The sequence below is a fragment of the Molothrus ater genome, chromosome 11 (assembly GCF_012460135.2).
Source record: "Molothrus ater isolate BHLD 08-10-18 breed brown headed cowbird chromosome 11, BPBGC_Mater_1.1, whole genome shotgun sequence".
NCBI lineage: Eukaryota > Metazoa > Chordata > Aves > Passeriformes > Icteridae > Molothrus > Molothrus ater.
Window position 1 is genome coordinate 1,482,185 of NC_050488.2, and position 27,163 is coordinate 1,509,347.

General features: G+C 46.0%; 1 protein-coding gene across 1 annotated transcript in view; it reads right to left on the bottom strand.

The window, feature by feature from the left end:
• Positions 1–20,649, bottom strand: part of WNK2 (WNK lysine deficient protein kinase 2) — a 91,042-nt gene extending 70,393 nt beyond the window's left edge. The window contains 1 exon segment of the mRNA XM_054516062.1: positions 19,542–20,649. Coding sequence (XP_054372037.1) covers positions 19,542–20,255 — 714 coding nt within the window. The 5' untranslated portion in view covers positions 20,256–20,649.
• Positions 20,650–27,163: the final 6,514 nt, after the last annotated feature.

Genomic DNA, 27,163 nt, shown 5'->3' on the forward strand with positions numbered 1-27,163 from the left:
GGTCCAGCCTTGCTTTAGAAGCAAGGTTCTCCTTTCTCACTCACTCTGGTGGCCCTTCGTGATATGTTCTTCCATTTTACAGACAACTGTCAGGGCACTCCCTGCACCCAGACAAGTCTCTGCTGCTCTCGGGTGTTTGATTCCTCTGCAGCAGAGCAGGGATGATTTTTGTTGACTGGCTGTTATTTGCAGTTGTGCACCATAAGCCTTAATGTGATCTCAAACCAGTTCAGCCCACTGTTTATGAAATTGCAAACAGAACTTGCCAACATCCCAGTTTAAAGATGAGATGACTATTCAGTTCAGGCTGGCTCCTCACCAAACTAAACAAAACTTATAATATCTGTGTGCTGGTTGAAATAACAGTGCTCACAGGACTGACCATATCAATGTCAGTGCAAACCTTGTGACACTGAGTGTGTGACCAATGCCACGGGACAGAGTAAGAGAATTGCAGCAAGTGGATCTGGAAGTCACTAGGAAATACCACATCTGCTTCCTTGCTCCAAAATAGGAGCAATGATTTTTACACAATTCCTGACAGACCTGCACACAGCTCCAGTGAGCCTGCCTAAGGAATATTTGTCAGTGCCCAACTGCTCATAGTTAGAAAGGCCTCCCAGTTCTCTAACCTACATGTCCTTGGTTTCATTTTGAGCCCATTAATTATTTGCCAGTACATGGTGGCCAAGAAGACTTATTCGCTCAAGTCCTCCTTTAAGAAACTGTTTGGGTTGTTTTTCAAATACTATTCTTCAAATGGACAAACCATCTCTCACTATCAGCCCCATACCTGAGATCTCTCTGTGCTGTCATAACCACGTGCTGGATTCTGAAGGACCAGTTCCACATGTCTTTTGAAGCAAGATGCAGGCAGTGGTTTGCACCAGTAGCCTGTGGCCAGTTATCCAAGGGAAGTGCCCAACGTTTTCTACAATAAGGTTGGGGAACATCATCTGAGAGCAGAGTTCATGGTTCACAACTCCCCTACTGATACATATCCCTGCTTTTGGGAAGAGGAAGAGCAGAGCCCCAGCAGGTGTTCAACAGATTCTTAGTTAAAATGAATCCAAAAAGCAGACATTGCATTGCAACACTCAGCACCAGCTGAGGTTAATGGGAGTGCTCAGACTTTGAGCCATAGGTTTAGTTTACTTGTGGGACCAGGTACACAATACAGCACTAACTCATTTTCTGGAAAACCTTTTGGGGTCTTGATGCACTTGCTCTGCCTTAGAACCATGGGACAAGGCACTCCAGTTAGAAGGAAAATCCAGGAAAGGCAACAGGCACTGCAGCATTTGGGATATTAATCTTTCAACAGAAACAGCTTTTCAGAACAGCCTGAAGAGGCTCATACATCCCAATTAGACACATCCCTCCTAAAGCAACACCTCAGAGGAGGTTCTGCAACCTCCTCTCCCAGCGACTGCATTCACATCCAAGCCACCTGGGTCAGCCCACTTGTGCACATCTCCCCCCAGCCCCACTGCTCTATGCATGCAGTGCCTGCTGTCCCTGCCCACCACAGCAAGGCAGGTGACCAGGCAGACACAAAAGGTGCTGCTCAGAGCAGCAGCTGAAGGGCAGCACTGATCCTGCATCTCACTTGGAAGGCAGAGAAAGGGCAAGGACTTTCTCCACAACTCACTGCAAATGTCATGCAAAAGGAGAAAGAGTAATTCGGGCAAAGTCCTACCCAGAGGGAAGAAATCCTCCAAGCCCCACCTCACACTGAAGACTCAAGCCAGCTCCACTTAGGTGAAGGAACCAGGAGAGGGCTCAGGCATCCCAGGAGAGAGGGGGATAAGAAGGCATCCCTGCTCTGACTGCATATTGCTGGCAGCTCCTGAACTGTGAGCATGTCCCTTTCCATAACCATCCATCCCAATACATCCCAACTCCTCCCTCCTCCCCTCCCCTCAGTCATCCTGAGTCCCTGAATCACCCTTCTTGCAAGCATCCATTCATTTCCCTTATCTTCCCTGGTAAAACACTTGGAGTGCCATCCCAATTTTCTGCTGCACTGATATTACTTTATTATTTACCTCCCAGAAAAAAAAGCCCAAACCCAAAGAGCTGAGCAGTGCAACATAATTTCCAGCAGTTGCCAAATTCAACCTGGCACCAGCTGGGAGTGTGTCAGGTTCCAGACTACTGCAGAACCCTAAGGACAACCTGCCCATGAGAAACCAGCCGGGCAGAAAGCCCTGGCGTGCCCAACAAGGCAGACACAGTTCACTCATCCTAAGACCTTGATTAACTCTTTCCCGAGCTGCATTTTCCCTCTGCTGTGTCCAAACAGTAGTGAACACCATGCAAACATTTGAGATCAAGCAGACCAATCAGTGTCTGTGACAATCCCATTCCCTTTGCCCTGTGTGTTGGTGTGGAATGCCAAGCTCACTGTTCTCCACCACTCACGGTTTCACTGCAGACAACAGCTCTTGTTGTTCCTCATGCCCACGTTGTATAACTGTGCTTCTGCATATGGACAGAGCTCTCCATGATAAGCTTGCACTGCATTGCCCCATGTGCATTCACAGCAGTTTTGAGAGGAAGGAACATTAGGAACTCTCTCCTATGAATCATTCTCTTCCTCAATAGCACAGGCAATCAAGCAACAGCCTGTGCAAGAACAACTTGTGCATGGGAAGAAAAGGCCTTAATGGCAGACTGACCTGCAGCCCTGCTTGACAAGAGGCTCTGTTACAATTCCCTGTTTCCAAACACCTCAATTTATTCATGCAACAAGTTATGCAGGTAACAAGCCTGGCAACAAATGGGATAGGACAAGAGGAGATGGCCTAAGGTTGCGCTAAGGGAGGGTCAGGTTGAATATTAGGAAAAGTTCTTCACAGAAATTGCTGTTCAGCCCCAGCACACGCTGCCCAGCACAGGCTGCCCAGCACAGTGGTGGACCCACCATCCCTAGAAGTATACAAAAATGCATGGATTTGGCACTTTGGGACATGGTCTAGTGGTGTACATGGTGGTGGTGCTGGGGATGGTTGAACTTGATGGTCTTAAGAGATCTTTTCCCACTCTAATGTGTCTATGATTCTGTTTGCCCATGCCAGTTAACAGAATGTTTCTGTTTTTTCAGTATGATTCTGTTTGCCTGTAACAGTTAACAGGAGGGCAGGGCCCACAGGGCCCCCAGGAGCCCCATGGACATCACCACCACCCACTGATCCCATCACAGTTTATCTCCCATCCCCAAAATACCCACACTGGTCTTGCTAAACAGATTTCACAGCAGGTAACCCAACTAATCCTTGCCTTCCTGCTCCACCCCATGACCCCTGCCTGGCCAGATCCCTCTCCCCGAGCTGCTGCCCTACAGACACAGCTTGGTCCCATGGAGATGCCCCAGCCCACCCTGCACACCAGGCAGAATGGGGAGATGCAGAGGCCACACAGGGAGACACATCTGCAGCCATCTCTGTATAAGTTTCATTTCTGATGATAAAAAAAGATATCTGAATACATTCCTCAGAAGACAGCTTCAATTTCTCAGCAGCAACTGAGAACTGCTGTCTGTCACAGAAGAATCTGCTTGATTTTTTTTTCATATTTTCAACTTCAGACAGAAGATCTTTCATTAACTGCAGAGTATTATATGGCACAACCAAGTCTTATGGTGCACCTCGCATTCATTATACTAAAAGCTTCATTTGACATGCAATCGTTTATTGAAATTGTTATGTAAAGTGAAGAAAAAAATTTCCTCACTCAATTTGATTTGCAGGCTCTCGAGAAAGAAATTCAGGAATACTTCAACCTAAAAAACTATGCAAAACAGATGGAGAGAATATAAACAATCTCTTCCAAAAAAATAGGTGTGCACTTAAATCCAGAACAAAAACCACCTCTTAAGTAACTCAGCAGACCTTAACTAACTTAAAATAGGACTTTGAAGAAATTAAAGGAATAGGTCTGTTCAGAATAAATAAATATTTTCTGTGCCATTAGTAATTGGAATCCCTTACAATAGGGATACCCATTGCAAAGAACAATTATCTGGAAATAAACAGATTGAAGCACAATGAGTTATCCCATAAAGGCCAGACAGCTTCTCGTTATTTATTAAAAACTTAGAGAATAAAACTACATTTAAAGTAAGCCACCATAGGCCGATACAGGTTAGTTTAGAGGACGTCCCATTAAACTGAGAGGAGGATATAACTAATAATTTTCGTATTGTGGCTTTTATATGTTGGCTGCTGTTCCAAGGACAGATTAAATACCACAGTTGCTTGGTTGGATAGCAAATTAAAAGCTCTGTGATGACCCTTCATTCCCAATGGGAGATTTTTAGTCAGTATTTTTTTTTTTTTAATCTATTAACTAACACAGTAGGTTCTCCAGAACATTACCCTGAATAAAAATAGTTTCAAATTACACAGGAGAAAATAGGATAGGAAACAAATATGTCAACAGAGGTTTGGGCTATGATTCGATTGACAAACCTCCCAGATGTGCACCCTGTGGGTAAGAAAGGGGAATCCTTGGTCTTGCTATGACACACCTAGAGCCCTACAAGCACCAAATACCAAGAACATGCACCACAATATTAAGACATTTCACATGAAAATAAGATTTTGCAACTTAATAAACACACAACGAATTTTTTCTACAAATCATGTGGGCTCGGCCTGGAATAGGATTCAGTATTTCCAATTATCCACTATGCAGGTGATAAAGGTAAAAGACCAGCCCCAATCCACAGCTTCTGAAAGGAACTAGGAAATACAAGGTGAAAAATAAACACCTTAACATGAAAAGGATAAACGTCCTACTTAACATGAAAAGGAAAAAACGGAACTATGCCAGGGTAGTTTCTGTTTTGTGTTTAATTCCCATTACCTTTCCTAGAGTGGGAGGAACTCAAGTGAGAGTCAGGGAGTTTTCTCCCCTGAAAATTGAGACAAGGCTGGTTGAAGAGATTTTTCTTATCACATCCCTTTCTTACTAGACATTTCTACAGGACAAAAACACATTAATTCCCCCTGTAATAATATACATGTGAAAAACATGTTATTAAAAGAACGTTGCAAGCACTGCCCCCCAGCATGCACTCCCAACTCCTGGCTACCAACACACAGCACAGGCCACATCAGTCCTTCCCACTCTCCCTTAACTATAAATCCAGAAAAATTCTCCTTACCCTTTCCACTCTTTCAACTAGCCTGATTATAGAAATAATCTGTGAGATTTCTCTGCTGCAGTGTGAAGAACTAGAGCAGTGGGCAGCTTCCCTGGGTACTCAGTAGCAGCATCACACTATGCCAAGCCTTTCATCTGGAAAAAAGCTTGGTGAGAGCTTTGGATGAGAAAGTTCTCAGAGACCACACAGTTTGTGTTAGCACACTCAAAACAAACAGAATATGATCTACTGCAAAGAGCATTCTTTTACCACAACATGTTTTTTTTAGTCTGCAAGGGTAAAATTCAGGTAGAGTACTTTAAAATAATTTCTGTGACAACAGTTAAGCTGGGATCCCTTAATAATAGGGATACCCATTTGGTATCCCTATTTTAGTCTACAAGATTAAAAATACACTAAATACTCCAGCTCTTGTAGATTATGTTGGTCCACAAGATTAAAAATGTACAAGTTGGAGCTCTAAGAGGTTCTAAGTAGCTGTAGTTAAATTCTAGACCTCTTAGAAGAGGATGCTCAGAGGGATTCAGCAAAGGGCTTTTTGCAGCAGGAGGCTGGATTAGTCTTGCCATCAGATCCAGCTGATTTTCAAGAAAGTCAATGGTTTCAATATCACAAAAGTGATAACAATAAAACATCAAAATCTAGACATGGATTACCATCCCATACAAAAGTCCAGACATTTTCAAGATGGGAAAAAAATTTGTGAGTCATGAAGTGATTCACTTAAAATATTTTAAGTTTTGTTTTCAGAAGCTTTCAAAATTAGAACTGTCATGAAAAATTTATTGACTGCAATGAAACAAGTTTTAGCACAGTCTTCAATGAAGCTGCAATTCCATTTTAAACCCCAAATTTCTTAACTTTCTAGCACCTTAGAGTATGACAGTGAATGTTAGCAATGTCTCACACACAGCACTCAAAGGAGAGCTGATTTATCAGTTGCAGAGTAAAGACACTTCCAGATGTTTGTAAAAGCCTTAGACAGAACTATCTAACCAGTTCACAGTCCACCTAAATGACTCCAGGCACTCCTAAAAGAAAGCACCTGAGAACTCACAAGGTAAAGAAGATTTGCTTTTTGGTTTTTTTAAAATCATTCAACCTATCAGAAGCACATTACTGATTCCATTATGAATGCCATGTACTGCAATTAATTTTCAAAGCCCATATGCTTCAAAACACCTTTTAACAAAGAATAATCCTCATTGCCGTAATCTCATTTACAAGTTCTTAAATTTAGGAGGACACTGACAAATCTAGATTCTTGTATTTATGTCACCTGTCCAAATGCTTCATTATGGTAACTATTTCACACATCTGTGTGGTCTTTTAAAGTAATGCCCACATACTTCTTAGAGACAAGCCTTAAGCAAAGCCCAAGAACACAAAGGGCAAATGCTTGCCATAAGTATGGAAGAAAACAGCAATCCAACAGTGAGACCAAAGCAACCTAAATCAAGTCAAATCACTCCACAGCCATCTTTTTAGGGGGTCCACTTCCACTTGCAGTGCTGTTCCCAGATTTATCCCACATCAGCTATTAAACAAGGTGTAACACTAAAAAAATTAAGCCAGAGAGCAGCTACAATGTTCCTTAAATCAGCTTCATACAGAAAGGCAGAATTACCAGAATATTCTCTGAAAAGCAAAGGAAGCATTTGAGTCTTTATTTTCACCTCCCTATCTAAGCCTAAGGAGAAGTTAAGCCCTAGAACCACCAACTATATCTCTATTATAAAAATACACATATTTGCAAACATGCTGATTTTGCACTGAGATTTCCCCTGCGGGAATTACAGCCCCGGTCCAGGCTTACACACTGCTGCATACTTTACTCAGCTACAGTGTGGCTTTTCATGCCTCCCATCAACTAAAAACAATTGGGTGTTCACTTTGATCATGCCAGATTCTTAAGACCTGCCACCATTCTAGCACGACTAGTGCATGCAATTTTTTTAAGCAGGTAAATTTACATGGGAATTTTGGGGAACCTAAGAATAAAAGCTTCTGCTCTGAGACTGTTACCACATTTCAAAATATGTCACATCCTTAAAGAACAGACTAGACAGAATGCTTATTGAAACATGTATAAACACTGCCTCAGGGGGTTTAAAACTTCTGTACAGGAGCACCTTAGAAACTGAGTGTTTCTTTTTTAACTTTTTTTTTTAACTGAACACCTAAAAACAGGTGAACAGGCTTTCATGACTAATTATTCATCTGTCTTAGACCTCTAAGACTAATTAACATTCCAACATATGTAAGATCTTCCAGTTAAACCAGTCCATCCATTTTTTTCAGTCACACAATTAAGCACTTTGCTGTGTCACAGATTATAGATTAGTGAAGGATCCTCCAAGAGAAATACAAACAAAACTACTGGGAGTTTGTTATCTTGCATCAACTTAAACTCATGAAGAGCAAGAATTATTTTATGGGACAAATTCTTCCCTGTGAGGGTGGGCAGGCCCTGGCACAGGTGCCCAGAGCAGCTGTGGCTGCCCCTGGATCCCTGGCAGTGTCCAAGGCCAGGCTGGACAGGGCTTGGAGCAGCCTGGGACAGTGGAAGGTGTCCCTGCCATGGCAGGGGTGACACTGGATGGGATTTAAGGCTGCTTCTAAAACACCACTGTGTGATTGTAAGAGTAAAAAAAGTCACCCATTCTTGTTATTTCTAGTGGTTGTCAAAACCACAAGGTTTCAAAGGTTGATTTTCAGCCTTTGCTTCTTAAGGAAAATATGTTCCACAATACATTTAGTGAGTAAATCATGGTAGCAACACATGGAAACAAAGCACTTCTGAATTTTTACTAAACTTGATAGAGCACTATCAGAAATAACCAAACTGTTGAAGCAGCCACACAGGGAGTTCACATCCTATTAGGCACCAAGGTCTCCACTGCCAGAGAATTTCATTAGTTACCCTGTTGTCAGAAATCCATTAGGAAACATATCCTATACATCTTTCAAGGCACAAAGGTCACAGTTCACAAAACATTACATTGTTATCTCTTTTTGCACTCAAAAATTAGCTTTGTGGAAATGTTTTAATGACTTTTTTCTTTCTCTAACAGAAATCATAAATTACAATTTCAATTCTAAAACTCAGATACTGCAAACAGGATAAAGCCCACAAAAATGCACAACACATAAGCTTTATGGAAGCTTGTTTTTAAAAAAAGCACTTCCAGCACATGGACTGTACTTGCAGGAGCAGAACTGCAGTACCAAAATATCAACAAGGCAGGCAGAAAGATAACTATCAGTCACTGCTAAGAATCAGAAACAATTATTGCACAAGACATTATAAACTGCCTTTGTATCTTGTCTCACTAGGTGTCACCCTATTTTCCTTTGTTTCTCTGCAAATTCTGATTTCTCTCCCAGGTTCATGGGGATGTTCAGAGACACCAGATGCTGTCCCAGCTGTCACTGACTGATAGTCCCGAGGCTGCACAAAGCAGTGCCCAAGGAAACACTCTGCACAACTGGGAGGCTCTCAGGTGAAATGGCATCTCATCAGATTAATCATAGGACATAATTCATGCAATTGTTAAGATGACCCTCCAAAGAAAAATAAGGAATGTGAAAAAAGGATAAGTGTATATAACCTGTGGCAGTGTACGACATGGTGCAGAACCATGTCCTTTTAACTTTTAGAGGGCAGAAGACAGGAAAGAGAAGGAATGAGAAGGAAAAAAAGTAATTTAAACTGCTTATTAAAAGCCTACTGGAAAGCTTTTGTGAGGTAGCATTCATTTTACTAATAAAGCCTTCCTAACAAGGCAGTTGAGGGTGATGAGGCATTGACACAGATTGCTTGGAGAAGCGGTGGATGCCCCATCCTTGGACATGTTCAAGGCCAGGTTGGATGGAGCTTGGGACAATTTGGTGTAGTGCAAATTATCCAAGCCCATGGCAGGGGACTGAAATGAGATGGTCTTTAAGTTCCTTTATAACCCAAACCCTTCTGTGATTCTAAAAAATGTCAAAGGCAGGGAGGAAGGGGCTGATGAAACACCCTGTAACCATTCCCTAACCCATAACAAAGCCAGACCGGTATCAGTCACACCTATCACACCCAAAGCATATGGGGTTCAGCAGCAACACTGGATTTAATTTTCAGGACCAAGTTTGTAAAGTGTGTATTTTTTGTGGTGTCCTGCTTGGACAAAGCCAACTGCCCCAGGCACAGACCTTCCTGTTCCAGGCACTCTCCATCAGCAGCTCCGTGCTGAGAGATTCCCCCCCAATATGGCTACAGCCCCAGCAGTGTCAGTTATAAATGGGGTTGTTATTCAGCAACATCACAAATAAAAGGAAGAAAAAGTCTGGATAGTATTTGTATGGCTAAAATCAAATCCCCAGTCCCCTCCTTGTGGCAGTTACTTTTGAATACCCAGGCTTCATTATACCAAGTGTCTCATTTCACACTGAAAAGCCTCAAAACACAGCCATGCAGCAAACATTCTTTGAAGCCAACAAGTGCATAAGCCTGAGCTTGTTATCGCCTTCCCTCAAACAAAAAACATGGTTTATATATACTAAAAAAAGTATATCCACGCTTCAGTAAATGAAGCTGTACTTAAAGTTTTAGTGTTACTTAGAGAAAGAATTGCTCTAATAGTTTTGTAGCTTTACTGGTTAAAAACTTGTCATTATAGATTCATCCAAGTGAACAGATACACATTTTAATCACACACTTTTTAATCACTAACTGTTTCTTGTGGTCAGGGATATCAGCCTCTTATCAAAGCCTTCCATGTTAGCAGCCCCTGTGGTGATGTTGTGTACCTACTGCATGGCAGGAGAATGGGTTCTGGCAGAGTACTCATGAGTGAGGACAGAAATTCAAGCTGTCAAGTCCTAAACATAAAAATTATCATTTATTCCAGCAAATTAAAAAGACATTTCACTTCCCTCTCCTAACCAGTTACTTGCTTCAAGTTTCTTCTTTCTGTACTTTGAAAACAAGGCTTAATCCTCTTGCTCAGAGAGGGATTCAGAGCTGTCTATAGCCTAGAGGAAGCCACAGCCTGCCTCCACAGCAGTATCTGGTATCACGTGGGAAACTATCCAGTCGGCTTAATTTAACATGAGACTGTAAAAATAAGGCATAAAACTGACCTGGGTCCAAAAGAACTCTGCTGAAGGCACCTGGGGCTCTGACAGCCAGTCCTCAGCTGCCAGCACACTGAGGGCTCTGTGCCTTTCCTGCGGGTAAGGTGCCTGCAACAGCTACAGCCTCCAGCACATGCCCCAAATGGCTTCAGCCTTGAAATGTGCCCCCCCCCCCCATGTGTGAGCACAGCTGGGACGCAGAAATTAACTCTTCAGCCATTCCTCAAACTGCACACCCATCACATGGAGACAGAGCTGAGTGATGGCACCTACTCTCCTCTGACATGACACCTGGAAGAGGTACTGCCCATCTCCCCTCCCACAATGGCCAAGCTTAGACTAAAGAACTTACACCATGAGAAGAGATTCATTCCCAGCTCCCCTCACATGTGCAAGGCTCATTGAAGCCTTTACCAAACCACCTTAAACTACGACCCTGGCAGCCCAGGAAAGAGCGAGGGGCACAGCTCCTGCAATTTCATGCTTTGAAAACAGAAGAATCTGCCATTCTTAGCAATAGAAGTGTCATAACTGAGATAAAAGCAAGCCCATTTCATTAGTGTAACACTTACTTTATTATCTACAACTCTCCAAACACACACTGATATGAAAGAGAAACAAAACAAGTTCAGATGCAAACAACCATGCCTGTTTTCCTTAATTAATCAGCAAAGCCTGGAACCAAACAAGCCTATTTTGATAATATCTGGCTCTTGTAAAACTGATTCCAGGGTTTTAGCAGAGCACTGCACAGGCCAGCAGCAAAGAGCTACATCCACTGGAAATGTTGTGATTCCCCCCCGCCACGTTCCAAAGCATTCTGTTTGAACAGCAGGATTGATTCTGCTCAGTCAAGCACCACAGCTGCACCAGCTCTGGCCAGCACAATGGGGCACCTGAAATGCTCCTCTAACTGAAGCAGTCCAGCATCAGGAAAGGCAACATGAAAAAGCTGCTTATTTTATGAAAACCTGGAATAAATGCCACAACTTTAATCCTTTGAGCACGCACTAGTGAGAGAAGGGAACATCCATTTCAGAAGCAGAGGCAGGGCCTGGTCCAGATAGTATTTGTGTGGCTAAAATCAAATCCTGATTCTGTAAAATCAATACTCGGTTCTCAATACATGAGGTGACCAACTGTCATCTGCTCTTTTAATAAAGCCTTATTTTATAGAACATAGAACAAATTTTATCATTCAGTTAAAGAAAAAAAACCTTTCTCCATCTGTTTAGCCTGACTGGGTTTTAGGCAGTTTAAGCATGTGAAATGCACTAACACTGCCTTTGGACAAGCCCTCTTAATTCAAGAATACAAAATATAACATTACCATGCTCATTTCTGAACCAGTTTAGAGGCTCATGCTTTGCAAAAAAGTTAATGGAAAATACTTGACAGTTCCCCTAAACGACAAATACACAAATAAACAAAAACATTCCAAAACAAACAATAAGGCAGCCATCATCCATATAGGTTTACATTCAAATTCTCTGAATTTTGAGGAAACAAAAGGCCTTTAAAATAGAGAGAGATTAACTATATCAGGACTTCCAGAATCTGAAAAAGATATTCATTAATAGCTTTGGCAACTAGCTACTGTACAGCCTCCTCCCACACAAAAGCATTACAAAACAGGACTGGTGTGTAACAAAACAAAATGCTCATTTCCTTTTAGGTTTTCATTTTTTTTTACAAAAAATATTAATCTAACCAATATCTAAAACTCAAATTAACTTTAGTACGGTGGTGCTGAGATACATCACAGGATCAAATACCATTCTAAGAACATTTAATTTTCCTTTAAGGAGGTCAAAAATGAAGATCAGATTGAATTCACATAACATGGCCAAGTGTGGTGGTTTGACAGGAAATGTGTTTTTTGGGATGCTGTGTTTTTGGCCAATGGATATTCAGACTTTAATATTGGCATTTAACCTGGCCATTTAGGACGTGGATCCGCCTCTGAGAGCACAGGGTTAAAAGCAGAGCTCTCCCCTGGGAGGGTCCTTTTGGATTTCCAGCGGGAAGGAGTTTGGGTCTCTCCCCCGGTCCAGCTGCTGGCTGGGCAGGGGGAGGGGAAAACCATGAGGCCGAGAGAAGTAGGCCTGAGCCCAGGGGTGGAAGAGAGAGAGAGAGAGACACCGGGAGCCATCGGGCAGCCCCCCCAGAGACACAGAGAGAGAGAGAGAGAGAAGCGAGCCGGTGCCTGAGACTGTAACCTTGAAGCTGGATAAACATGGGCCTTTGCCGGCAGCACGGCTGGGATGGAGAAGAGGGGGGGTTCAGCCGGCCGCTTGTAGGAGCTTTTAACCTCTTTTTGGAGAATGAGAACTTTACAGAACATTGACCTTTCCTAGAAGATAGAGTGGAAGATGAGGAAGAAATGGGCCAGTGTGAGAGAGGTCTGGGCGAGTGAGAGATAGTAGAAGAATAGAGAAGAATCCTAGTGAGAAGAGATGATGGAGTAGCTTTTGCTGGACTCTTTTTGTATAGCCATGGACAGAACCATGTTCCTTGTGATACAGAGACTGCATTCTAGGGGGAGGCAATGGCCTCAGAACCAAGAGGGTTCAGTGTTGGTGCCCCTCGGCCCCAGGGGGTGAAAAAATATGGGGGGGACAGGTGTCCCAAAGGAGAGATTGTGGGGACAGGTGTCCCAAAGGAGAGACTGTGCCTTTTTTGGATCGGGACAGAGCATCCTTAAAAGACAACCCTAGAAGCAGCTCTGGTCTGTGTTCAGTGGTGAGAGCACTGGAAATGAAAGGAAGAAGTCACGATGGCAGATGTACTCCAGGCAGTGCCACGAGTGACACAGAAACACACGAGGCTTCAGCTGTGTTTCCAGGGGAAGCCCATGGCACAAGAAGGACTCCTCTCCTCTTGATGAACTGAAGATTGATTGTCTAAAAGGTGGTGCTGGACCGAGAGTTGGTGATTTGAGGAACCAAATGTATTGTGTTGGAAATTTGGTGGGGGGAGGAGGAAATGCACTTGTGAAGTTTTCATTTTCCCTGTGTGTGTGTTCCTTTTTATCTGTAGTTGTAGAGTAGTTAATAAAGTTCTGGTTCTTTTTCCCTAAGTAGGAGCCTGCTTTGCTTATTCCTGGTCACATCTCACAGCAGAAACCAGGGAGAAGGTATCTTCATGGGGGCACTGGCATTGTGCCAGTGTCAAACCATGACACCAAGTTAGAATCCCCCCCAGTGTTAGCCATGCCTTCCCCCCTCAGTTTTCCTCAGAGTTCATGAATAAGTGGTTTATAGCCCACTGCAGCAAACTGAAGAACAGATGGTATTAGGTCTTCAGTTACTCCTTCCTTGTCAGTTTGAACAAGATGGACATTCCCAGAACATCGTCTTTCATTCTGCCCATTGTTCCCATTACACATTAAGCACATTTAACATAGCCATATTACTCTACTAACACTATACAGTAAAATAATTTTCCAGTGGGTGTAATTTTTTTTAAAAAGCATTTTGGGGATTATGGTGAACTGAAAGCACAGGTAAGAACATTCAAGACCAAGATGGAGCATCTCCCATAAAATACAATTCAAGATGAGTACAGGTATGAGTTTACTTATATTTCTTTAAGGGATTGCAGAGAGACATCACCACCCCCTCCACTACCTGAACATCATGGAAGAGTCACTCCAGAAAGTTTTCAGTGCACATTTTTTACCATCTGATTTGAAACTCAATTAAGGTTCACCAATTGTTACAGACAACCAGCTGGGAAATAAGATGCTTCCTAAGGCTTAGAGGTGTTCAGTAACATGTCTCAACTTGTATTCACAACACAGGTGATGGCAGGGGACAGGAGAGAACAAGCAGGACTTGTGATCCACCCCATGTCCCAAAACCCCAGTGTCTTTTAGAGAACATGGCCATTTGCATGTGGAAAGAATCTCTCAGAAGCTATGTAGCTAAGTCTAAATGGACAAAATTCCTAACAATCACACTGCTTGAGATAAGCGTAATGCCAGAATGAGATATGGACCTGATTCCTTTGGAGGACGATGAAATTTTAATCAGGGATAAAGGAAGTTGCTTATGGTTTGAAGATCAGTACATTCCAGAGCAAGGGACCAGTGACACATAAAAGGGGCTCTATTTTGTGGTTTGTGTAGAAACTGGGCTTAGAAGAATGTACAAGTACTCATGTACTGGTGCAGAGTCCAGGCAGAAGCAGTTGCAGCCAGGCAGTGCTGGAGAAGGGTGCTGTGACCCCTCCTGAAGGACTGCTGACCTCTGCTTCCCAGGAGGCAGGAGGGCAGCACAATCAGGGACCTGCTCCCTCCTTTCAGAGCTACACAGGAATAGCAAGGTACTGGACTGAAAGTTGTTTCCACTTGACTGATCAACACCACAAAGAAAATCCTCTGCCGCCCTCCTTAGCCAACCTCTGTTTCAGGCACATCAAAATCAACACTGGGATGGATAGCACCCATACTGTCTATAAGTGTCACTTGAAGGAAAAGATGCATTCCCAAACATAACTTCATATATAGATACATACATATGAAGCAAACCAGTTCTGCTTCCACATGACCCTTTTGGATATTCTCCAGCTGCTATCTGCAAGCCCCTCCTGTTGCAGCACAACAAAGACGTCTCTTCCAGTAGGAGCGCCAAGTGTCACACATCTTGTGTGACACACCTTTGGCTGCCCTTGCCTTGCACCCACGGCCTGCCCAGGCATCACGCATCAACACTTAGCTCATATTTATGTCTTCTGGCCAGCAGACCCAATCCAGAGCTTAATGCACACACAGGAAAGTGTCCTGCTGCTGGCCGTCAACAGCCACATCGTGGCAAATTTAAAAACCAAACTTCTCAATTCTCACTGAACCCGCATGCACCACTGCGGTGAGCTCCTGAGGCAGGAGCCTCCCTCCTCAGCAATGCTTTCACACCCAACCCTTCCAGTGCGTCTCCTACCTTCCAGGAGACACTCTTTCAAACCTCTGCAGCATCTCTAATCGTTGACACAACCAAAATGCATTAACTCCAGTAGCCAGCATCTTTGAGCACATCATTACCATTGCCTCCGAACCCTTAAACCTCTGTTACACCCCAGCCATAAAACATCACCTGTGTAAACTCATGTGTCACTCATGTCAGACTGCATATCAATTGCAAGGATGACCACAGTGACAGCTTGCAACATCAACTTTTTCCACCCCCCATCAGCTGTGGATATGAGATGACCAAAGGGACCAGAAATATCCTTTACACACGGCTCTGATTTGAAGTAGATTCTTCTTAAGGCAGCTGGACCCACACATTTAGCATGAAGAATTTCACCAGAATTAAGGGCACACAACCAATCTTGAGGCACAATGTGCTCAAAGCAAAAGAAAGGATTTTTGTGTGATTCACAAGCAGAATGTGAAGCCTGACCCAGCTCTATTTCATTTACTGAATTTGAGAAGCAGTCTATTAATAGTTCACTACCATATCCCTGCCCTGCTTCTCCATGCCAGGGCAACAGCTCTGCTAGCAAACACCAGTGATATAGGCACACATTTTCATACTGACACTGCAGAACACAGCTAATCCCAATTGTTTCAATTTAAACAGAAGTCATATTCACAAGAATTAACTGGAAACAGACAAAATTGGTCTTGAACTTCACTTAGTGTGAGCAGACAGCAATACCAGATTCAAGCTTTCAGGTATAGTCTCTGTCTCTTTTCTTCTCTCAGATTTTCTAAATTATTCTGTGCATTTACACTACAAAGTCTATCTGGCCAATAAATTACCAGCATAGATAGTAACCTGCTACTATTTCGACATCAGGTGAATGCTGCCAGCCAGCAAGGACACTAACAAAAGCCAAACTACCACACTACTTGAAATCCTGGAGTTACTACCCTTTTCAGGAAAAAAAAAAACCTGGAATTTTGATACAGGAGCATAAGACTGTGATGATCACTAGGCATCTCACACCTTCCTGCGAGAGCAGGATAAGACAGCCCAACCTTTCCCCATTTCTCAACAAAAAAAAATTAAAATTAAATACAATGGTGGTATTCACAGTCCAAGCAAGAACCATAAAGTACAACGGGGCCTCTGCATTTCACAATACCAGGTCTGACTCTTTACAGGGTCCCTATATATCCCCAAAGGGAAACATGATGGGATTTTGAAACCATTAATCTAACTAAACAGAATATTTGGCTTGCAAGCAGGGGAGTGGTAAAGCCTGTATTCCTTATTCATGACCCAACACTTTACTCAGGAGTGCAACGCTGTAATACTGTTATGCCAAAGCCTCACCACACAGTGACTGTACACCATCAATTAATATTAATTATAGCTTCTGAAAACCTTGGAATGCAAACCCTTCCAAAACTGCAAGGGTACACTAATCCTGCTCTAGCACTTCAGCTTCATGAAGGAACAATAGCCTTATTTTCTAGCTAGAATTCAACTACAGCTTTCACCTCTTCAGACAGGTCTAAAGCCCAGATCATTTGGCTAGCACTTGGGTCCCGCCCTCATCAGAGCTATGACTTCAGTTCTGAACCCTAAAGCCGTCTTTTCAACGAAATAAAGCCACTGAACAAGAATAGCTTGCGAGGCCTTTGTACAGATGGACAAAGACACACAGGCAACAGCACAAGTGGGCTGAAAAACCGCTGAGCCAGGACAGGATTAATGCCTGCATGGAACCTCAATGCTGTCCACTTTCATTTCCCCGCTCCAAGTGGAAAAAGCACAAGTGCATCTCCACAAAAATACTACAGGTTGCAGCAATTTTTCCACAAAAAGGCTCTGGCCTGGGTTTTGATGGTGTGAGGCTGCAGAGGAAGGCATTTTGTCTCTTAACAGCATGGTGATATGATGGCTTCCATTCAGTCTCCTGTTACCTATAGGGAACTTCCCCAACAGCTATGAATAAAGTGATTTACTTGACAGCATCCTCTGTATGTTTTCCCTAAAATTCCCCAGCTGAACTGAGAGCATTCTACAAGTCAAAGAGACAACACAGCCATTCACATCTTCTCCCATTGCCTCCTCCATGCAAATCCAGTCCGGAGGCACAGGCTTTAATCCTGTAGTCGTTAAAGGCTTTTGTCATTCAATGAGGCTTTCCCAATCCAGACCCAAGTAATGGCTTCTAAAGTCACATACCATCTCACATTACCTTCGGCATCACTCAAAACTGCACACAGTAGAGTTTAAGGGACCCAGCAGCCCCTGCCTCCAAGGGATTCACACCAATTTCTCTAAAGCAGCCAAACAATAGTTTTCTTTCCACAATTAGGAGCCTAAAGCAAATCCTGTATGAAATTGAAGATATCTAGCAGTAAGATCTGATTTGGGCTGAAGCACATACAGTGAAAACTAATAGGAATTTGAGCATTGTACAGATTTCTTCACACACAGTCAGTACAAGAATTCCTAAACAAGTGTAACTAAGAATATGAAGGCCATTCACCAGGTAAGAAAGCTTTCACGCTGCAGTTTTCCCTTCCTAATCTCTTCCTTAGGTGTACATGATCCAGACTAGCACTTCCAAGCAGTGTTCCCCAATACCTTTGGCAGGCTTTGGTCCTTAAAGCTGCTCCATTACAGAAAATACATGGAAAATCCCTTTCTGTCAACCCCCTGCTAGAGCCCTCTGAGAAAACCTGGCATCGTGCTGAATTCTGGGTCTGTGCTATGGCTCTGCAGTGATGGGGCTGGCCTGGGCTGCATGGACTGACAGGAGCAGCATCAGTCTCTTCCAACCTGCCCTCCAGCAGCACCCCAGCCACCATCCCTCGTGGATTTCAGGCTGCTGAAGCAGAAGCCTTACACACTTCGGATTCAGTTCCCAGCAAAGCCAGACAAAAGCCCAGGCCTGCCCCCAGGCTTTCCTCCACCAGCTCTTTTAAATCCCCTTAACAATCCCCCAGACCCCCCCTTTCCCCACAAACCCACCAGGACCCCCGGGCTGGAGGAGAGAGGGGTTCAGCCCCTCACCACCAGCCCTCCATACCTTGCCCGACTGCTGTGTCTCCCATTCTGCATCCCTGTCTGATAAAAGCTGGGGAATGCACGACTATGAAGACTGAGAAGTGTTCCCCATAATTCTTATTAAGAGAGCACTGCTGCAGTGAATTATGATTATGTTGTGTAATGAAATCATCAGAGAATAAAGATGTGGCTGTATATCCATCCCCAGCTATCCCAGGCAGCCAGGAGTAATTTACAAACAGATTGGGCCAACATTTAAATATAAACAACCAAGAGCTTAGATGTACAATAACACATTATTTCCATATCAGTTTCAAATACTCTTGTAGGCCATAAAGCTCAGTCATCCAATGGAAGTTTAAAGATCCCAAATCATAAGAGTTAAACCTCCTTTCACCTAAGTTACAGAGTAACTCAGGCTGAAAAAAAAAAAACAATATCAATTCTGTATTAGGTTTTTCTATTAGGTCTCATTCCAATGGATGCCAACAAAAGTGAGGTAGCAGGCACTATAAGCAAAAAAAGAAAAAAATAGGCATGTACTACTGTGATTTTTACTAAATGCTACAAAATCCACCAAGAACAGGGTAACAGCAAAAGACGGCATCTAAACTTTCATTCTCTTTAGATATTACTGGATGATACTACTTCATTCTGAAGATCTGGAACTTTAATGTAAAAATCTGCCTTTTCAAAGGTATTTGGACAGATAAGTCTTTGACCTAACCAAAGTACTGTAAACGTGGTACCTAGAAAAGGACAAGCACCGGGGCATATTAGGTTTGATTCACCAGGACAGTGACAATTTCATGGCAGGGGAGAGGGAAGGTCGGGGGGAGCAGCTTCTCAGCTTTATGAAGCCATAACACAAAAGGAAATTTTCCCCCTGCAAACGCTCTCAAATCACTGACTGTCGGTGTCTTTTTAACCGGGAGCTGCCGCCCGAGAAGGGGCTGGGGCCGGGCCGAGCATCCCCGCTCCGCCCTTTCCCACGCCGCGGGAGCCACGCGTGACCTTCGCTGCACCAGGCGGGTCCTGCGCGGCCCCCGCGGCGGCAGCGGCGCCGGGCCGAGGGGGTTAAGCGTGGGAGGAGTGTACATAAGGTGGTGGATCCAGAGCCAATGGGGATATTGCGCTATAGTTAGACACTGGATTCTAAGCGATGGTGACCATAAAGGCTGCTCAGGGCTGAGCTGCTCTGAATGACACCAGCACGGCGCCTTTAGTTCCCGGCTTATAAGGCAGAAAAAAAAAAAAAGCACAGGAAGATCAGCTAGGCTTACCTGCAGTTCACACCACGCGACTTCGACCCACGTCTCCGTGTCCAGTCCCTTGTAGACTGTTTTGAAGGATCCCCGCCCGAGTTCAATATCAAACTTTAGGAACCTGCCATCCGGCGAGGTGGCAACCGCTTTCATATCAGCCTCCTCCTCGGGCTCCTCTTTCTTAGCCTTGCCCTGGTCCTTGGCAGCATCCTGCGCCTCTCTCCGCTCCACATCCTTGCCTGGCTCCTTCTGCTCCTCGGCGCCCGCGGTGCTGCCCGCGGGCGGCGTTGCCCGCGGCTCCCCGGAGCACTCGGCCTCCCGGCCTGCCGCCTCCGCCGCCCCCTGCCCCGCCTTCGCCCGCTCCGCGATTATCCTCCTGGTTTTGGGGAGCAGGATGATTCTCCGCTGGTGCTCCGCCTCGGGCAGGTCGAAGGCGGGCTCCTCCTGGTCCGAGTCCACCACGCTCCTCCGCAGGAACCGCTGATGGACCAGCTTGGGGTCCCTGGAGCCGGGGCCGCGAGGAGGCGGGGTGGGGGCCGCGGGGGCTGCCGGCGCTGCAGCAGCGTCCGTGTCTGCGGCCGCCCCGCTCCCCCCGCCGCCGGGCCCATCCATGTTCACGCCGGTCTCCGCGGCCGGGGGAGCGCCGGGCTCGGCAGCCGCTGGAACCCCGCCACGGCCGCCGCCTCTGCCGCTCCGCCGAGGTGCCGCTCTGGCATCACCCCCACTTTCCATCCGGGCCGAGGGCTCAGCGCCCGCCGCCGCCCCGGCCCGGGGGAGTCACCGCGAGCCGCGCCCGCGCCGCCACCTGCGCGGGGCAGAGCGCAGCCCTGAGGCGCCGCCACGGCCCGGCCCGGCCCCCGGGCACCTCCCCCGGCCCCGGGGCTCCGACGAGCCGGGCCCCCGGGCCGGGCCGCGGCCGCTCTGACCGGCCTCCCCCTTGTCCCCGGTGCCCGGCAGGGGCGCGGCCGAGAGCGCCAGACGACGGGTGCAGCCCCTCACCTGCGGCGGGCCCGCGCACAAAGGCGCGGCCGGGCCGTTACTTACGTGCGGAGCCGGGGGCTGCCGCGCTCAGCGCCATGCGCGGGGGAAGGCGGGCGGCGGAGGAGGGGCGGCTCCGCCGAGCGTGCGCCTGCCCGGGTGCGCGGCGGGGCCGGGGACCCGTTGCCGGTGCGGCGCTCCGCGGCACGGCGCGGCTCGGCTCGGCCCGCCCCTGCGCCGCAGCCCGCCCCCGCCGCAGCGCCGGCCCTGCCGCACCTCCCGCTCCGCGCCCGGCGGCTCCGCGCCCCTGCCCGCGGGCACCCTGCGGCAGCCCCGCCGCGCCTCCGCCCGCCGCCGCTTTTTTGTCAGTGGCAGAGCTCCCGGGCAGCGCCCATTTAGGGCACCGGCGCTCGGCGACCGCCAATGAGGCTGCAGAGGGTGGGCGGCCGCCCCTCGACCTCGGCCCCCGTTTCCCCCGCCCCTCCCGGCCCCGCCGCAGACAATGGGAGGGTCCCGCGCCCCGCCGCGGCCTCGCTCCGCGTCCGGCAACGTCCGCCCCTTGGCAGGTGCCCCCACGGGCCCGAGAGCATCCCCCGAGAGCATCCCCCGAGAGAGTCCTCCCATGGCATCCTCCCGACAGGCATCCCCCGAGTGTATCCCCTCCAGAGCATCCCGCCGAGAGCATCCCCCGAGAGCCTGCCCTCCACAGCATCCCTCCCAGAGCATCCCCCGAGTGCATCACTCCCAGACATCTCCCCCAGAGCATCTCCCTGAGCGCTCAGTGCCCGCGCAGGTGTGGGATGAGTGCAGGGCGCGGGCCTCAACTCCCTCTGATTTCTGGATCCAGGAGGTGGCTGTCCCAAGAAGCCGATTATCATGCCTGCGAGTAAAGGGAAGGTGACTTGAAGGGAACTGGATACTATTTGCACACAGCATCTTTGTATCAGCATCCCTCAAATGCAAAATGTGACCAGGGACCGACTCACACGTGGCCACTGCAAACACCACACAGCCCACGCACGTACTGCGTGGCAGGTCACAACACATGACAAGCCTCACAACCTTGGGTTATCTGTTATCTTTTTTGTGGTTTTTTTTCTTTATTCCAGGCAGTTCAATAATCAGTCTATGGATATTGACCCCATCATTCACTGTGACCAACACTTCAAATTAGCCTAGATAGAGGGAAACTTTGATCTCGACATCCATCTGTGCTTCGAAGAACCCACCTGGAGCACTGCCTCCAGTTCTGGGGGCCTCAGCACAAGAAGAATATCAACCTGCTGGAGCTGGTACAGAGGAGGCCACAAGAATAATTGGAGGGCTGGAGCCCCTCTGCTCTGGAGACAGGCTGGAAGAGCTGGGGGTGTTCACCTGGAGAAGAAGGGCTCCAGGAGAGCTGGAGAGGGACTTTGGGCAACAGCCTAGAGGGCCAGGACAAAAGAGAATGGCTTCCCGCTGCCAGAGAGCAGGGTTAAATGGGATATGGGGAAGGAATTATTGCCTGTGAGGATGGGGAGGTCCTGGAAGAGGTTTCCAAGAGAAGCTGTGGCTGCCCCATCCCTGAAAATGTCCAAGGCCAGTTGGGATGGGGCTTGGAGCATCCTGGGATAGTGGAAGGTGTCCCTGTCCATTGCAGGGTTAGGAATGAGATGGGCTTTAAGATTTCTTCCAACCCAAACTTCTGTAATCCATCTTTAGGTGAGGTCAGAGACGTGGGACACTGGCTTTGCCAAAGGCTGTGCCCTGTAACAGCTGTGACATTTCTGCTCTGTAAATTCACAAAAGGACTCTGGTTGCCACTACTGCCAAGCTGCTTTCTCAAGTATTAGGTTCATACAAACATACCATATGTTTTTGTTATTAAAATTTAAAGAAATAAAGAAAAAGAAAAAGATAAGTTTTACCAAGTAAAATCCCTGAGATTTCTGAGGGAAAGGAAGTTGACTGTCAGGCAACCGTAATTAGTTCTTCTTTTAATTAATTAATTTTCAGTCCAGAATGATTTTTAAAAAAAACAACTTTAAAATAAGAAACTGGGTAGTTATTGTACTGGTGTTTTATTTTTCACACTTCACTAATAATTCAGCCTCGTGGATGCATTTGATCTTTCAGTGGTTTGCTTTTTGAAGTGTTCAAATATCAGTGATATTTCTAGGACTTGCAATTGTGGCATGAAACACGGATTTGTGTGCTGTATAGAAACCCGAATTCCCGAATATTAGTCTTATATGCTGGGCTCTGCACCTCTCTGTGCAAATGGAGATTTGGTACATGGAGAGCAGTCTGCAGTTACCAGGAGAAAAGAAGGGAAGGGGAAGAGCTCTGACACCTTCTCCTACTTATTACATAAATTGACCTAAAACTCTCTTCAGAGCAACAGAAATTCCCACCAACATGTAGAAAAAGAATAAGTTTCAGGGTAATTAGAGGGCTAAACGTAGCTGGCAGTATTTCACTCTGCAGGTGGACAGGATAAAATGGGAATATTCTAGAGCTGACCAAATACCAACCCCAAAACCCACAATCGAGAAAAATTTGGGGGAGGGAGGGGGGGGGGGGGGGGGGAAGAAGACTGGATTTCCCTGTCTGCCAGGTCTTGCAAGAAGAAAGAGGGAATCTGTACACCCTCAGGTGTAGGGAACATCCCACCTCTGCCTCAGGAAGATACATGAGCACTGCCATGCTGCACCAGTGTCCCCTCACCCCTTCCCAGGGCTCCACAGACAAAACAAGACCTGTTCTCACAGCTGAGTTTTTGTGCTGTCCAGTGCTACATGGTGCCCAGGGCTTTTCCTGTGTCCATATGTCTACTGAAAACTTAGCAATAATTTGCATGTCACAAACTTAATCATGATCCACTATCAAGTGCTCTAAGTCTGTTACATGATGATCTTTAATATTCTAAAATGGAAAGAAAATGCTTCTTCCCAGACAGCTGTTTGACCTTTTCCATGCTGCCCTCTGCCTGCTCCACGTCCCCAGGTGAGTGAGCTGGGCAGAGGTGTGACAGCACGGGGCACCGCGGGACCGGGCTCCACACCCCACTCAGGCAGTGCCACACCTGCAGAGCAGCATGGCACAGCATGGGCAGCTGTGGGACTGGCCCCAGTCTGATCCAGCACTCCATGGCAGCAAACAATGGCCCATCCCAGCAGAGGGATGCTACCCAGTAGACAGAGAAGTTTTCCTCAGCCATCAGGAGCTGTCATCCCAGCCTTCCCGAATGTCAATGACCACAATGGACACACAGCCATGGAGGGATCCAGTGCCTAGTTCTGCCATGTCCTGTGCAGTCCCAAGCCAGTCCCCTGTCCCAAGTTCATGCCTGATGGGTGAGGAATGCTCAGCAGGCATATGGGGTGGGCTGCAATGGCACCCAAAGTACAGACTGGCACACTCTGCTTCTGCCATCTACCCAAAGCCCCCAGCACTGGGGACAGTCACCTACAAGCTACCTTTCCATAAGGGAGAATGTCCGTCCTGGGCAGGGGACCTCACACTGGAACAGGCTGCACAGAGAGGGTGCAGAGTCTCCCCCACTGGGATACTTCAGAGCTGTCTGTGGACACAATCCTGTGCTCTAGAATGTCTCTGTTTGAGTAGGAGCACCTGGTGACCCACTGTGGTCCTCTCCAACCTTCTCCACCCTGTCATGAGCTATTTTATGGGGTTGCCTCTACTTTCCTCAGTTTACCCAAAACAGAAGTCTGTTATTGATTTTCCTGCTCACCTGTTTCATCCTGTGCAAGCCAGCAGACACACAGACACAAGGATGTTGTTCTACCCACACAGCTTACTACATCAGTGTGCTGTGTTACCAAAGGGCATGAAAAAAGATGAACAGTTGCAGTTTTCCTGAATGTTGGATCATCAGCCATCATCAGAGCAAGCTAGAAGCAGCTTCACCCTTCAGAGCTGACTGGTATGCAGATGGCATTGGAAATTATAGCATGTTTCAACTAACAGGCGGCGAAGGTGTTACCTCAGACTGTGACCTTAATCAAGCCTTTGACTTGGAGAACTGCTCCTTGCAGGAATGAAAGGATGCTCATCCCTCCGGTGAAGTTCTCCCTCCATGCACGGTGCTGAGTGAGACACGTGTCACCCCAGAGCACAGATGGGCATTTGCACTTGACAAGCAGATTACCACTGGTCTGTCTTTGACTCAACTCACTTCTGGCAGGAACAGTCAGTCACTCACTGACACAGAGCAGGACAGCTTGTCCCAGTTAATAGCTAGTGTTAGTTTTAAAAGGGAGAAGAAGAACCATTTTCACTTAAAAACAACCCTTATTTTCCTTCCATGTTTGTTAGTTTCGAGTGAGGAAGTTCAGTCCTGTTCAACCAGCTTGCCTTTCAGGTTCTCAGATACTGAGAAATTTTTTATTTGTTTAAAATAAATGCTTTCAGGACACCATGGAAACCTCTGTACTGGCCTCCAGTTTTCTATTAACTCAGTTTTTTATATAATTTATGACCAGATTGAATCAGGTCAAACACCCATTGAGAGCTACTTTCAGTTGCACCCAGGGTATGCTCTTACACCTGCACATGTGCTATGGGCCCTAATGTAGTGTTATGTAGTAATTGTTTTTTTCTTAGAAAGAGCAATAATGACCATTTAAAAACCCAACTTCACAATATATTCTCCGTTAGGTCATCTGTGTTCTGTTCTAATAATTTGTTTATAGAGACTGTAGATACAGTGGTCCAAGTATCATAGAATCCTAGAATCCTGAAAGGATTCAAGGTCATCTCATTCCACCCCCTGCCATGGGCAGGGACACCTCCCACTGTCCCAGGCTGCTCCAAGCCCCATCCAGTCTGACCTTGGACACTGCCAGGGATCCAGGAGCAGCCAGAGCTTCTTGGGAAACCTGTGCCAGGGCCTCCTCACCTTTATAGTAAAGAACTTCTTCCTAAGTATCAGTTGATCTCAATTTGATGGTTGGACTTATGTTAAAGGTCTTTTCCAACCTTAATGACTCTGATTCTATGATACTCAGTCATTGAGTTAATACAAACTAATCACAAAAGCATAAACAAGCGTCTCTTTATGTCAGAATGATGGATGCTGTTGGCAAACTCACCTTGCAGGTTAGGGAGCCAGGCAAGGGCAGGGAGCAAGCGGTGGGAAGGTGTGTGCCACCCTCCTCAGGAGGGGCTGGGCTCCATTTATCTTTCTTTGCCCTGCAGTGTGACACTGGTACAACACATCATTCTAACATGCATGACAAGCTTAGACAGAAAAAAATGTTCCATGTTTTTAATTCCTACAGATTTTAATAGGCATAATAATATGCCACCACATTACCTCTCAGGTTCCTTAAATAAACAAGCTTAATGGTGCTGCACAGAAGTTAATGGGCAGTATCTTCATTGCTGTATGGATTTATGAGGTGTGATTGCTGCTCCCCAGCCCAGGAACCAGCTGTGCCTAGGGAATTGTGTTCAGGCCTCCCTGAAGGGCAGCTTAGTCAGCAAAAACACAGTTATTTTACAATTCCACGATTTACATTGAGCATTATCTCTCCACACCACTCTACAAAGGTGAGATTTATTTTTCAGACAGGCAGCCTGTCATCTTTCCCACACCAAATCTGACCAATGATGAATAGTTGTTTTAAAATTACTGTGTAATTCCAAAGTTTGTACTTAATTATTTATCTGCTTTTCTTTGCCAGAAAACAATGGCTTTCAGCCTGCCATATGCCCAAATGAATGACCCAATTAATTTCCAAATGCTCCTGCGTGTCCACAGGGATTGCAAGAGTTCAAAGAGTAAATTGGGTTTTTTGAAAACCTCTTTCACCTCTTGTGCCATTTCCCGCTATGATCCCTCAGGTACCTTTATAATGAAAACAAAATAGATGGAAAAAGCAATGTAAGAATTAGATCAAAACAAGGAACAGAGCAAAACAGACCAAATCAAGGAGTTGAATGTGACACTTAATAGCACGCTTAGGACTTTCCAAAATGTTAAATATTTAAGTTGAGCAAGTGAATACCTTTTACTTTTTATTTTTAACATGAAGCTATATTTTATCAAAGAGCCCATCGAACACATTGTGTTACAAAATATGCAGATTTAAGACATAACGACAGTGCCATTATTCCTCTTAACATAAAAGATGGGGCATAAGTTCTTCTAACTTCAATAAGAACATCTGCTGATCTGGTCTCTATGCAACACTGCTCGTTATACTGAGCTCTTTGATCCCGGCTTTTCCATGAACTGAAGAAATGGTGAGAGCACAAAACCTCAGCACAAAATCCTCCCTTCATGCAATGTGCGTTTAGCGACAGGGTCATGTCACAAACGAGTTTGAACAGGTGCTGTGCTGTGAAGATTGCACCCATGTGCCTGACTGGTTCCAGTGGCTCTGGACACACCACTGTGAGGAACACCCAAAAGTCACAAGTACCTCTATCATAACATTAACCTGAAGTTAAAACAATATTTAGAAAAGTTAACCACTAAAGGAATACAGAAACTGTGTCACACACGGATGGCAATGAAAGACCTGTGGAGTCAACACCTGTGCTCCAAACAGCCTTCATCCTCCACCCTCCTCATGAGAAGCCTCCTGTTTAGTACACTGACACTTCATTTTTAAGAGCTTTTAAGTAAGCAGCAAACATCACTGGCTTCCTGAGGG